The sequence below is a fragment of the Nipponia nippon genome, unplaced genomic scaffold (genome assembly GCF_047370975.1).
Source record: "Nipponia nippon isolate SJK-2023a ecotype South Korea unplaced genomic scaffold, ASM4737097v1 scaffold_32, whole genome shotgun sequence".
NCBI classification, from domain to species: domain Eukaryota; kingdom Metazoa; phylum Chordata; class Aves; order Pelecaniformes; family Threskiornithidae; genus Nipponia; species Nipponia nippon.
In genome coordinates, this window is record NW_028262350.1 from 3,265,084 (window position 1) to 3,278,375 (window position 13,292).

Here is a 13,292-nt window from a genome sequence, read left to right on the forward strand (position 1 = left end):
TTTCTCTTTTGCGTTCCTTTACAAACCAAGCCCCTCCCCTCCAGTTTTTAATATCAAAGCATTTACCACACCTAAGGAGAAAGTACCGTGTAGGCCGGTTTCTTTCTCTACCTCATTTCAAAATATCCTTTGGCCTTTTTAGCTTTCATTTACCTATTTTGACAGGAAGTCTCAGCCTCTGGGCTGATGCGTTTCCTTTCCAGAGAGTAAGAACTATGGTTTTCTAAGAATTGACATCGTCTAGTGGTTACTTCTGAGAACCAGAAATCCTGGACTTTCTTTCTGGGTTTGCCCTGGTGCGGAAAACAGAAAGCCACATTCACGTCTTTTGCCTCAATTTCCTTGTTTGTCACAGACACAGTAAAACCCCTGTTACACAGGTTGCCCTGTTACCATTGGTCAGTAGTTTCACATTCTCAGATGCAGGTTTAAAAACTCTTTATTAAAAGAAAGAGCTGGCTGTCACTTTCTAACAAAAAGTAAATAACAGAGGTGATCAAGATGCCGGTTCTATTGCTCTTGATCTGAGATAAACCCTTTTTTATCTGCTTGGTTATTAGAAGCACACCTTTACTTGTGAAAGTTCAGGTGAAATTGGGATAAAAGCTGGAAAGGATGCGGGCTGTAAGTATGTTTAAAATGTTATCTGTTCTTTCTCAAACATGTCTTTCCAGCCCAGGTATTTACATGCTGATAACCTTTTGGTCCCAATGGTGCTAGAGACTTCGTGCCTTGTATTTCAAAACTGATAAGAAACTGAAAGATGTGGAGCCTCCAAAAAGCATTATGAAAAACAATCCTCCTCCTTTTCCCCAAGTTCTTTGGGTTATTGTGCTACTTGAAACACTGAATTTCTGGAGATTATTTACTGTACGAAATCTTTTGCCCCAAAGAACATAGGAAGGAGATATAACTTTGAGGACTGATGGAGAAGAAGAGACATAACTGCTTTTGTTATTCAAAGGTTTGGCCTTTGTTCTCCCTTTGATCTGCCACTCTCGTAGATTCCTTCCTATCAGCAGATCAAGGAGAATTTTTATCTTGCTGGGAGCCTTTGCTTGTGTGCTGTTATTTTTTATTAAAATCCTTTTGCAGTAGTATCAGGAGAAGTTTTGCAACCATCTCTGTTTTGTCTTGTAGGAACTGAACAGACAAAAAACTCCATGTTTTTGATGTTTTAAATAAGCTAGTGAGTAAATGTCCTTGGAATGCTTCCCCCCACCCCGCTTTTATGCAGCAATGTGGCCACACCATAGAAGAAGATTTAACCAAAAAGTAGAAATTTAGCAATGTTGGACATATCTGAGAATAGGAAAGCAGGGAAAGCTCGTGCTGCTGCTTGACTTTCACCAAGCTGGTAGATACTGAGAATAAACTTTCTCCAATGTTATATAAAATCAGTTCAGCAGATCTAAGGCCAAACAGAAGTGCCGTTTTGCTGTAAAAAAAATAAACAGATAAATAAGCAAAACCCACTGCAAGTGATACTGTCTAGCACAGACTGGAGATCAAGTGAGTTACTGACACTGGATTCCCATTCCTCGAGATCAGGAAGGGAAGGAACCTTGGCAGGGTGAAACTTCCCCTGCCATTCCCCACCTTATGAATAAACACAGGGGCTCATTCTCCCAGGCCCTCTCACTGGCACCTTTCACAAGCTCTCCATTTAGCGAACAAGAACGAGGAAACTACAGGGGAATATGCGGCTCTGAATTTACTGGCAGAAACACCAGCAGTTTCGACTTGATGCTGTTGACCTCTGATCACTGCATTAAGTTTTTATGTTCAAGTAGCTGGTACAAGGCCAATTTTATGAATTGAGTTTTAAACTTGTACAAAGTTCTTCAGAAGGAACAAAATTTTGACTGTTAAGCTGTTGAAATGATGCTGATACTGACCTGAAATACTCTGATCTCGCAGAGACAGAGCCTGAAAGGCACTCAGCTGCTGAGCAGATACCTTGCATGCCTCTAATGCATTAGTTTAGTGACATGTATCCTCGTCTTGTGCTTCCACAAATGTTTCTCCTCACTGAGAGATGATGACCACCAAAGACAGCTAATATAATGTGCTTCATCTGGAATACAGTCCAGCACAGCAGGGTACGGAGGCCTTGGCACAGAGACAGTTAAGCAAGCCAGATGAGGTTCCAGTCATACCTTTCATAGCCAAGACTGTGCAATTGATTTATGTCCAGTGCTGATGATGACAGAAAAGTGCAGGCTGGTTAAAACAGGGCTCTTGGTGTATTTCATGTATGACTGGACAAAGCTTAACACAGCAGGTCAAAGACATTGCAAAAATTCAGGTCCTTAATAAATACCCGCTTCTGCATCTCACTGGATGGCTACAAAGGGTATAGAATCATAGAATCATAGAATCGTTAAGGTTGGAAAAGTCCCTTAAGACCATCAAGTCCAACCGTTAACCTATCACTGCCAAGTCCGCCACTAAACCATGTCCTCAAGCACCTCGTCTACACGTCTTTTAAATACCTCCAGGGATGGAGACTCAACCGCTTCCCTGGTATCACCCTCACACGCCTGGCACTGCCTGCAAGCTGCAGATTCCTGCCCTCGGGCTCCGTCCACACTGTGCAGCAGCAGCCAGCTGACCTCAGACCACCTTCATCAGCTGCTCAAATGGACCTGGCTCAAACTGGCCTCGGGGAGCGCTCAGACCACCCTTCCTGCAGGCAAACCTTGCTGCACGCTGGCTTCCTGCCCCAGCCTGCTCACAGGCAGCTGGGAATCGGTCAACTCAACTGTCGTGTCCTCGGGAACAGTTAAAGGGGCCTGGTCCAGCATACCTGAGGAATGTCACTTCCCTCCCAGCTGCAGGAGTCACAGCAAAGGGCAGAAGCCACCTGAGACAGCCCAGCAATGACGGTACCTCTGATGCCTTTGACTGTAAGGCGCACGAAGCAGAATGCGTCTCCTCTTCACAGCACCTAGCAGAGCAAGCGCCTCACCCTCCTGGGAAATAGCGCACACAGCACAAAGTCTTATCTCAGTCTTTCCCTGCCTTCTTCCCCTTATTATCTTGAGAGAAAACAAAGATTTTGTGTTTGGATTGTATTATTTGTGGGGGTTTTTTTGATGGAGCAGCAGAAACAATATTAAACGCACAAAGAATGCCTGCTGATTTTCATGGCACTATCAATTTCCTCTCCAGCGTGGAGGAGAGGCAGGGTATGGGTCAAGGGAAAAAAGATTTACTTTTCCTTGATACGCACAGCCTTGGCAACACAGTTGTGAAGGTACTGAATTTGTAATGAGCCATTCAAAAAAAAGCTCCCCTCGAAGACTTTATAACTTTGTAGGCAACCAGCCTCCATAATCAAGTCTTACAACATAGCTCGCTACTTCATAAATTTGAAATAAATCATAAAAGGGGCATATTAAAATAATTTGTATCAGTAGGGACTGATTTAAAGCCCAGCTCCTCATCCATCAACGAGATGCTTTCATTTGCTAGCATATTCCTCCAAACTGCAGGAAAACCTTCGCCAAATCCATTAATAATAAAGAGAAGAGAGCCTTCACAGAGCAAATGGACAAAGGGAAAGCGGAGGATGATTCTCATAAACTTCTTTTTCTTTACAAGATCCCCTCTAAAAATAATTATGGGAGACAAATGCTGCCGCGACTTTTGATCTTTTATTGAAGAATAATTTAGGACAATTTTTAATGCACAAAAATAACATTTTTCGCTGTTCAGCTCAGAGGGGGATAATACATTAAAGGGGTGAGTGGCTGGGAAAAAAATTTGGAAGGCAGTAAACCCATCCGCTTCCCTGGGGGAAGTCTGGCGAGGAAATGATTTATCCTTTGGAAACTGCTAAAGAAATGGATATTGGTGATGCGAAGTGGGCAAAGGGGAGGACTTCCACTTTCTTTCCGTCGGCTCGGTTAAGCTGCAGTAGATGTTTGCGGGGAAGTGCAAACACACCGGGGTGGGCAGGGGGAGTGGGGGGCTGCGGAGCTGCATGTCCCAGCACCCGGGGAGACCCCGGTTTCACTGGCCTCTGCTGCTGGGTCCCCCGCCAACTGCAGCAAAGCCGACAGTAGCTCTAACCTGTCCTGAGGAGCTCTGTATTTAGAAGCATCGCTCCAAAAACATTCTGTTTGCACAGGCTGGAGTGTTTTATCAAGAAGACTCAGCATCGCCTTTGAAATATGAGAGCCTTAAAAAATCTCCGGCTGCTAGAAGGAGCTATATTTTCTTCACTCTGTCAATTGGCATTTAAATGCCAACTATCTTGAATCCTTCCGTAGGAAACACAATTAAAGCGTCATTAAGAAAGCATTTTTCTCATATCCTTTTCTATAATAACCGAGTTAGGCTCAGTGTTTCTGCACTGTGCGGTGTGCTGAAACACACAGCAAATCCGTGGCCATTTGACACGCTAATCGGAGCAAAAGGGATGCAAATTGGGAACTGAATTTCCAGTACTGCTCCTTTTCATGCCCGCAGTGCCAATATTTTCAGGTGTGTCACGTTCAGAGTAACTCACAGAGAGAAATATTTTGTAGTAGTACCTAAAAAAATTTAAAATTTCCTTCCTTTCTCCAAGACATATTAATGATATAACTGAGGTTAAAAGCCACTTTTTTGTTTGAGGAAAAATGTTCTCACCTAAATTACGGAAATTCTTTTGGAAAGGCTTTTTGTTGGTGGTTTTGTTCTTTTAGCTCAGCAAGAACAAGGGACTCTTTGGACTCTTAGCAAAAGTTTAAGAGACACTGTTTTTAGACAAGAAACAGTTTTACTGTCTTTTTACAGTGCCAGCTTCTCTATTTGAAATAAGCAGCATGTTGTTTTCTTTCTGGTAACGCTGTTTTCTTGCTGTCTTCCCACATGTAGCTCCGTGCCTTGCTGTCGCAAGCAAAAAGATTGTGAAGACATGGACTGAAACCCACTGGGGACTCCAAGCACCCGCCGCTGAACTGGGAGAGGGAAATGCAAAGAAAATGATTCGGGCAGAGTTGAGGAATGAAGGAAGAAATTAGATAAAGACAGACTGAGGTAAGATTTCCATGAGGTAATATTTCCACTGAACTAACTCCCGGGGGAAGGACCAGGACAATCGTGTGAGATTCCCCACCCTCCCCTTTTGGTTTTTTTTTTTCCTGTGACCAAAACGCTTGTGTTTTGCCACCTCACCAGGTTGTTTAATCAACAGGGACTGTGATAACCTCCAGAATTTTATAGCCATTAACAAATCTGTTAAATCTCATCGGATTAGCTTTATGGCCACTAAAAGGTAGCTCGCCTTCCTCGTGTCTGATTTTAAGAGATACCTCACACAGGGTTTTTCGGCAATCCTGTGTGAAAGGGCTGTAGACTCACAACACAGACCTCAAATTCCCCTTGTTCTCAGAGATGCTCTGCCAAGGTATTACAAGGGTGCAAATATTCTGCAAGGCTGTAGATCCTCAAACAGAAGCTCTTGCCATGGGCTCTGGGGACAAACCCTGCCCTCCCTGGGACCCTCCGGCTCTCAGGTAGGAGATCCTACCCCAGGGTCTGACCCCAAACCCTCTGGAAACTTGCACAGGCTTTTTGCCAAGCCCCCAGACAAACAGCGGGTGCCCAAAATAAGTCTTCCCGCCTTTATCAGAGACCCAGCGCCCCGGACAAGGGCAGATTTGGCTCCCACCATATCCCTGAGACATCTCAGGTCTCTGGGACCGTCCCCAGCAGACCCTTGTTCCCTCAGTCACCTCACAGGGTCGGCCGTGGAGCTGCCCCAGCTATCGAACTGGTTGTTATTTCCTTTGGAGCCGCTTTGGATTCACCTTGTGGTTCTGTCTTCTTTCTTTTTAATGGGAACACGTATGGGTCTTGCAATAAGCCCCTTTCCAATATTTCTGTTTTGCACCAAATTTTGGTTTGCTCTTCTCATGAAAGGCTTTCAGAAAAGTCTTTTGTCATTGTTGCTGAGGCAGGTTTCAACGTGCTGTTACCTAAAGCCATCTCCCCTGTCATGGCTTCAGGCAGAAAGAAATCAGCCTTAATTTTGCTCATTTTAGGTTTTAATCCCTTGCCATCGGATATGCTTTTTCATATAAAAATATTGATTTCTGTAATATATAACATGTAATATATATGTGTGCAGTTGATACTTTATATAAACAGATATTTTTTAATATATATACACATATATGTATCTCCCTTTTTCCCCTCTGCTGCAGTTTTTATGGTTGTACTGAGTTTGCAGGATTGTACCTTGTCACACAGGCCCCCTGGGCAGAGTAAACGTCCATGAACTATCCACCCTCCCGGAAGGGCTGACCTGTGCTCTCTGCACTGAAAAGCAACTCCTGCCTTTCTTGCTGTGTCCTCCCTGGCCCAGTGCTTTTTCTTTTTTAACCCCAAATAATTTTTCAAAGCAGCCTCCTGGCCGGGAGTGCTGAGTGCTGGCCTTCGTGAGGGCTGGCTGGGATGCAGAGACCCAGGCTTGACCCCATCTCTGGTCCTCAGGCCAAGCTGGGCCCATCTTTGGGTGAATTCATTTCAGGCTGAACTTTGTGTGAACCTGGGCCCGAGGGGAAGGGAACCCGGCAGAGCAAGGCTGACGGAGGCAAGTTCTGAGCAAACCCATCAGCCTGAGTAAATATTGAACAAGTCCATCTGAAGGCTGGGGTTGAAATGGAGCTGTCAGACCAGTGTAAACTGAAAGGATAGGTGAGGCCTCTGAAGAGCAAGGAAACATTTCGTACGCTCACTTCTCCAATTGTTCCTTCCACCCGAGCCCTTTGCCCCAGACCTCATTTCACCTGCCTGAGAGGCTAAAGCAACCCTGAGGCTGACCGGCGCTGAAATATCTGTGTTGGTGGAAGCGAATGGCTGGGGGCAGAGGGGTGAGCAAGAGGACGGCACCGTGGGGTGGCCCTTTCAGTGTCATGAGCCGGGAGCGTTACAGCTGGGGTCGGACATGAGACAGCAGATCAGAGGTCCCGCACCTTAAATCCAGGTGACCTGTGCAGCATCAGTCCTGAAAAATCAATATACTGTGTATTTGATACAAATACAAGTGAAATACATGGGCTATAAATCTATGTAATCCAAATAATCACATATATGCCCAGCTCCCAGAACCGAGCCCGACCATGCTGCTGAGGGCTGTGGGGCAGGGGAAGTCCCCAGGGATGGGGATGGTGTGCAAGCTCTCGGGCCCAGTGGGGATCTGAGGGCGGCTGCACTCACCCAGCACTTCCCACAGCTCCAGGTCTTTTGCCTGGTTCTCCAGGGATTTTAGTGACACCTAAAGATGTGTTCATGTCAAAATGTTGAGAAAACTTAGCAGGCATGAAAATCCCTCCTGGTTTACCTGATGTGGGGCATATCAACCCCCTTGGCAATGTTAGTGCGTAAGCAGGTGCGTGGGCACCTTGCTGCCTTGGGGCCACTCGCGGAAGGGGGATCGAGCTCTGTTCCAGTTCTGACCCGCTCGCCGTGTGATGAAAACGTCTCACCCTTGTCCTGCTCTGGTTTTGCAGAGAGCTAGGGAAGAGGTGGCCCCTGACTAATTTTTCTGTGTGAAATGAGTTTGGAGAAACCCAGAAGGCTTCCTCCCCTCTTCTCCTCCACTTCAAGGCATCAAAGGCTTTTGGGAGCCAGGAAAAGCCCAACCCCACCACAGTACAGTCACTGAGAGGAGGTTTTGTCCCCGGACAGAGAGCCCCAGGAAGGCTTCACACCTTCAGTGCAAAGAGGGTCTGGGAGCAGAGTTAATAGCAGCCAGCAAAGTGGAGTTGAAAGTAAGGAAGTCTTCAGGGTATTATTATTATTATTTTTTAATAGAATGTCCTCTTCTGAGATCAAAAGGGCCTCACATTGTGAGAACAAATGCTTTAGGGAGAGGAGAAACATTTCACACCAAGGGGTAAGGAACAGATGGCCCTGGAGTAGCTGCCACGCCAGGCCAGAGCGCCGGGTGTGCGCCCGGGTCTCTGCGCCGGGAGCAGAGCCAGAGCAGAGGGGCTCCAGGCGTCCCTTCCCCGTCCCCTCCTCCCACAGAGGGACCACAGCTCCAACACGGTGACTGCCATTAATAATTCACACGGTTACGTTTCTTTAACTGGGAATTTCCCCTTCCTTTGGGATATTAAAAGAATAAATCTCCATTAAGACGTGGCTTTGTGTGTGAGTGTACAGGGGGACTTGGCTAATTTTCTTGCTCATGAAAAATGCAATACCACGGACAGACACACATGGAGATATGGGAATACACCAGATTATAAATAGCCACGTCGTTGTGTATCATTTATATAAAACAAAGGAGTATGTGCGGACCTCGTGCTTGTGATAAAGTCCGACTCTGGCGACCGGGCTAAGTGTCGGCAGGACTTGTGCGTGCAGGTCTGTAGAGACTCAGGCCTGCCACTTTCCGGGCAGTCCGTGCCGATGTTCCCTGGTACAGAGCACGCGTTCACGTCCCGTATGGATACGTAGGTACCTGTGTGGGTACTGAAGTAGTGGTGCCCCCTCTGTATCTGCTTCTCTGGGTGCGGGGCGGCCACGAGTGTCCCTCACCACCTCACAGGAGCATCTGTTCCCGGCCGAGGGACCCCCAGCCGCGGGTGTCCGGTGTGGCCTCTCCAGCGGGCTCCTGCTTCACAGCAGTGGGTTTGGGGCTCTTGGGACAAAAGGGAGCGTGAGAAACTTGGAGGGCGAGCGGGGAGGGAAGAGATCGGCTGCGTGCGGTGCTGGCTGTTAGCGAAACGCGGCCGGGCAGCGAGGGGGCAAAGGCAGCGGGGCGAGGGGGAGCCCGGGGGGGTTACATATGTAAGGGGCATCGGCACCGGCTCTGCCGACTCTTCCGGAGACTCCCTTTGAGTTTCAAATGGGAGCTGGCAGCCTTTGTTGTGCCCGCCGGGCTGACACATCCCTTCCCTCCTCTTGGCCCGGCGCTGCCCGCCCCGCCCGGGCGCCTGCGGGGCTGCGGGCCCGTCCCGGGCAGGGCGGGCTCCGGAGGCGGAACCGGGGCCGCAAATCGCCTCGGTGGGAACCCGCCAGCTTCCTGAAGCGCAGCGCCCGTTGGGATGAGACAGCTTAAACCACGCAGGTTCAACAAACCCTCCAATCCCATGGCTTCAACGAGTAGGTTAAACCAAGCGGACTCACACCCAACAGGTTATAAAGCCAGCCTGGCTGCCTGTGCTTTTTTTTTCCTCTCCAGATGTTTTGCAAACTACTAGTGTAACAAAAGCCTCTTTTCACCTTTTCCCCCCTCTTTTTTTTTTTTCCCCCTTATCTCTGAGCTAATTGGACACTCAAAAATCTTTTCCTTCGAGCCAGAGGGGTGTATTAGGTGGGGGAAGATGGTATCGCGGGGGAAGAGCGATGCTCTGTCGCCCAGGGACCTCCGGGGGAGCCGGGCCGGGCCCGCGGCGCTGCGGGGCAGGGAGCCCGGGCCGGCCGCCGCCGCAGCAGGTACTTTGCTCCTTCCTCGCCCCACTCACGCCCCCACCAAAAAGGTTTGCAAATTTGACGAAGGCAGAACAATAGTTTCTCCTGGCAGCCCCTCTGTTTACTTGTTTAGAAATCCCAGAGGCGTTTCGAGGTAAAAAGGTCAGCGCTGTACCCGGGCTCGCCGCCTCCCCCCGCCCCGCCCGGCCCCCCCGGGCCGCGGGCTCCATCCCCCCGCCAACAGGTCTCCTGGGTTACTTATACTGTGGAAAATACCCTTTCAGGTGCCGCCCTGGGAAGCTGGAGGGAGGAAGCTGAAGTGACGCTTCGGATTGATGTTGAGTCGGATCAGCCTCACGGAACTGTTCCGTATAAACGAGAAATTCCCTTTGCCCCCACCCCGGACCCCGAGTCCGTTCCAGTGAACGTTGCTGCTTCAGTAACGCAGATCTGCTTCCGTGCCGGGATGCTTCCACGGAGGATGATGATGATTTTCTGCTCTCATCAGGCCTCGTTGCGCTGTAAAATAACTCCACGCGGGGAGCGCCGCGTCTCCAGCCGCTCCCGTCTGGGCAACTTGCATCCAACGGCCCCGGGGGGGGCGAGCGCCGGGCCCGATCCTGCCGGGGCCAAGGGCGGGGGCGGGTGGCGGGGTACCCGCAGGCGGGATCGGGAGGTTTCTTTGGGAGCCTTGGCAGCAGCCGGAGACCTTTTCCTTCCTCCTCCTCCCTCCGAGCCCCGGCTACCCCGCGCCCCGCGTCCCGCGTTTCCCTGGACGGGAGAGATTTCCATTTCGTTTGGAATCGAGAGGACTGGCGTGTGGAAAAAGTAAACTTTATTAGGCTGAGGTAGTTTCATGTCGAGATACAGAGCACGGGGAAGGGAGTGGAGGGGAAATGGGAGATTCCGATTAAGAAACCGCTAGTTTTTTCTCGATGACGCTTTTCTCTTTAAAACAATCTTTAACAAAAGTTGCCGTGCTTTTCAGTTCATCCTAGCCTCCGGTTTCTCGTGGGGAAGGGAAACAATTTAGCCGTGGTTCAATAATGTTTTTATCGGACTCCGATAAACCCAAGAGGGTGGGGGGTACAAGGAACCGTGCTACTTCGCTCCAAGACTTCGAGGCCATCGAGCCGTACAATAAATAGCAGCCAGTGCAGGGGGGGGGGGAGCCAGGCCCCGCCGCCCCCGCCGCCCCGCTCCCCGCCACCTTCGCACCCCCCGCGGCCGCGCCCGCTGCCCGGAGCGCCCCGGGGGCAGCCCCCGCCTCGCCTCCGGTGCTCTGCTGGCACGGCCCTCCCGCCCCCGGCACCGGGCGGAGCCGCCGAGCGCCTGGAAACCCTGTAGGGCAGGAATAGTGCAAAACGGTAGCGGAGGAGTTGAGTTGATGTTTAGGGTTTGGTTGGGTCTTTGCAGAGGCCTCCGGCGTCTCGGGAGCCTCGGATCTCGTTCCAAGATATACATACAGTAAATAAAAGGGAAACAAAAAATACCCCAAACTTTTTTACAATCTCGCGGGGAGGAAAAATACATCAAACGTGGGCTTCTCGCGGGCAAAAGTCGTTGTGCACATTTTTCAAGCAGGAGAGAACTAAATTCGTTTTAAAGTTTCTGTGGTTGAAAGTGCAGTTCCTATAGGGGAGGGAGAAGGGAGAGGGAGAAACGTCCCTGAGACAAGCGCCTATTGCTAAGGACACGCGAGGACACGGCTGCTCCCTTGGAGTCCAGGGTTTTACGGAGGGTCTATAAATTAAGAGAGAGAAATGCAAGCGGGAGAACTGGTATCGCAGGTGTGGGGAGGGCCGGAGCCGCGGGGACCGCTCGGAGGGAAGCGTGGCCTCGCTTCCACGCGTGTGCGCGGCCGGGGCCGTGCGTGTGCGGGTGCGCGGGCGCCTGTCGGGGGCTGCAGGGAGCAGCGGCCCCGGGCCGGGCTCCGGGCCCCGCGGGGAGGCGGTTCAGGAAGAGACGGAGCTGGGGGAGGCCTCAGGTGAGGTGCAGTTGGACTGATCCGAGGCTTCGCCCGCTTCCTTCGCAGACCTGGAGGCAGCGGCCGGAGCCAGACCCTCCTTTTCCCTCTTCTTCTGCTTCATCCGCCTGTTCTGGAACCAGATCTTGACCTGGGTTTCGTTGAGCTCCAGGGTAGCGGCGATCTCCACCCTCCGGGCCCGGGTGAGGTACTTGTTAAAGTGGAACTCCTTCTCCAGCTCCGTCAGCTGCTTGGTGGTGAAGTTGGTGCGGATGGTGTTGGGCTGGCCCAGCAGCCCGTACTCCGAGGCTTTAGCTGTTAACGAGCAAACACCAACAGGGCAGGAGCAGCCCGAGCACCGGGCCGGGGGGGATGCGGGTGCGGGCTCTCCCCCGCTCCCCTCCCTCCTCTCCTGGGTCCCTCCACCGCCCGGAGCTTCGTGCTCCCTCCCGGCCCCTCGGCTGCCCCTGGCTTCCCGGCCTGGAGGGACAGACCGCCCCGGGCTCTGCGGAGCTGCCACCCTTCCCTTGCAACCGTTCCCCCCCAGTTCCCTGCGAACTGCCATGAAACTTGAACGTGCGTGGGAAGGAGTGGAAGGGGAGGGCGATGATGGGGGGAGGAGGGAAGATGGTGATTTAAGGAAGATTGTGGAGAAGGAAGTTGAACAATAGGGGAGATGGCAGCCACGGCTGTGGAAGGAGCAGGAAGCCCGGAGCGTTTTCTATTCCCAGCTGGACTTAAATCGCATTGGGCCTGCGGGAAACTGGGCTGAGGGACCCTCCATCAGATGCGTCTGGAAAATCTCTAGCTGGCTTTTCCTCAGCGCTGAGCTGGTGTTTAAAAACAAAAACGGAAACCCAAAGCAAACCAAATCCGTGTTCCCCTGGAAGATGAGCCCAGCTACCTGGGGCACAAGCCCCGAGGAAGGCGGCCTGGGCCTGCGGGGCTGGGGGGCTGCCCCCCGCCTCCCTCCTCCCCCGATGGGGACCATCCTCGCCCGGCGCTGGGCTCCCCAAACTCACCTGTCTTGGGCGGGTTTCTCTTCACTCTCATCCAGTCGAAGGTCTGCGTGGTGCCGGCGTTGGGACAGGGCTCGGAGGGGCAGGCAGGGTCTTTGTCCTCGTTTAGAGAAGGCGAGAGGTTGCTGTAACCGGCGGGCAAGTAGCTGGGCTGCTCCTGCCCGTAAAGGTGGTGTTGCTGGTACGGCCCAGCGGCCGCCACCGCCCCGCAGTAGCTCTCTGCGAGGGAGCCGAGGCTGGATCCCGCGTTGGCCGAGTACCCGACCGCTTGGAAGTAGGCACCATCCGCGTCCCGCTGGCCGAGGTAGAGCTGGTGGTGCCCGTAGCCGGGGCTGCAGGCCGGGGCTGGGTACCCGGCGGCCGGGGCAGCGCTCGCGAAGGGGCCGGGGCGGCCGGAGGAGGGAGGGTGGTAGCCGGGGCTCTGCTGGGGGAGCTGGGCGGCCCCGACCCCGCTCCCTCCCGCCCCAAAGCGCCCGTCCCCGTTAAAAGTGTCACTGGCGGGGCTACCTGAGCAAGAGGGGAAGGAAGGGGAGCTTTGCTCTAAATGGTGGTAGGCGCCCGTCCCACGGTTACAAATTGCATACTCTAAGAAGGAGTTCATCCTAGTATTGTCCATCTGCCACTGATGGAGGAGGGTCAGCCTGTTTTGGGGGGGATTCCGCCTGCCCTACAACCTTTAGATAGTATGTCAAAGCTGTAAAACTTCCGTCCATGCCTCGCTGGCCCTCGAACCCCGCAGCCTTCGGCGGGGCCGGGGGGGCCGGGGGAGGCGGCCACGTGCTCCGCCCCCAGCCCAATGAGCGAGGGGCTCCTGAAGTTTGTCACATCTCTGAGCTCATCCATCAAGGCCCTGACATTTGCATGACAAAGGGGTTTCAATCAAACCCTGC

The 13,292-nt window shown here is 51.9% G+C and overlaps 1 protein-coding gene across 1 annotated transcript; it reads right to left on the reverse strand.

The window, feature by feature from the left end:
• Positions 1 to 11,372: 11,372 nt before the first annotated feature.
• On the reverse strand, positions 11,373 to 13,292 carry HOXB1 (homeobox B1). The gene is made up of 2 exons (XM_009464582.2): positions 12,406 to 13,292; positions 11,373 to 11,698 (listed from the first exon to the last, which is right to left on the reverse strand). The coding sequence occupies exons 1-2, from the start codon at positions 13,016 to 13,018 to the stop codon at positions 11,373 to 11,375; spliced, it is 939 nt and encodes a 312-aa protein (XP_009462857.1). The 5' UTR covers positions 13,019 to 13,292.

Bases quoted from the DNA above. Each gene is read 5' to 3' on its own strand.
- HOXB1 (XM_009464582.2), bottom strand. From the start codon at position 13,018: ATGGACAATACTAGGATGAACTCCTTCTTAGAGTATGCAATTTGTAAC. The intron at 11,699-12,405 runs GTGAGTTTGGGG...GCTCGTTAACAG, and splicing joins GAGAAACCCGCCCAAGACAG to CTAAAGCCTCGGAGTACGGG.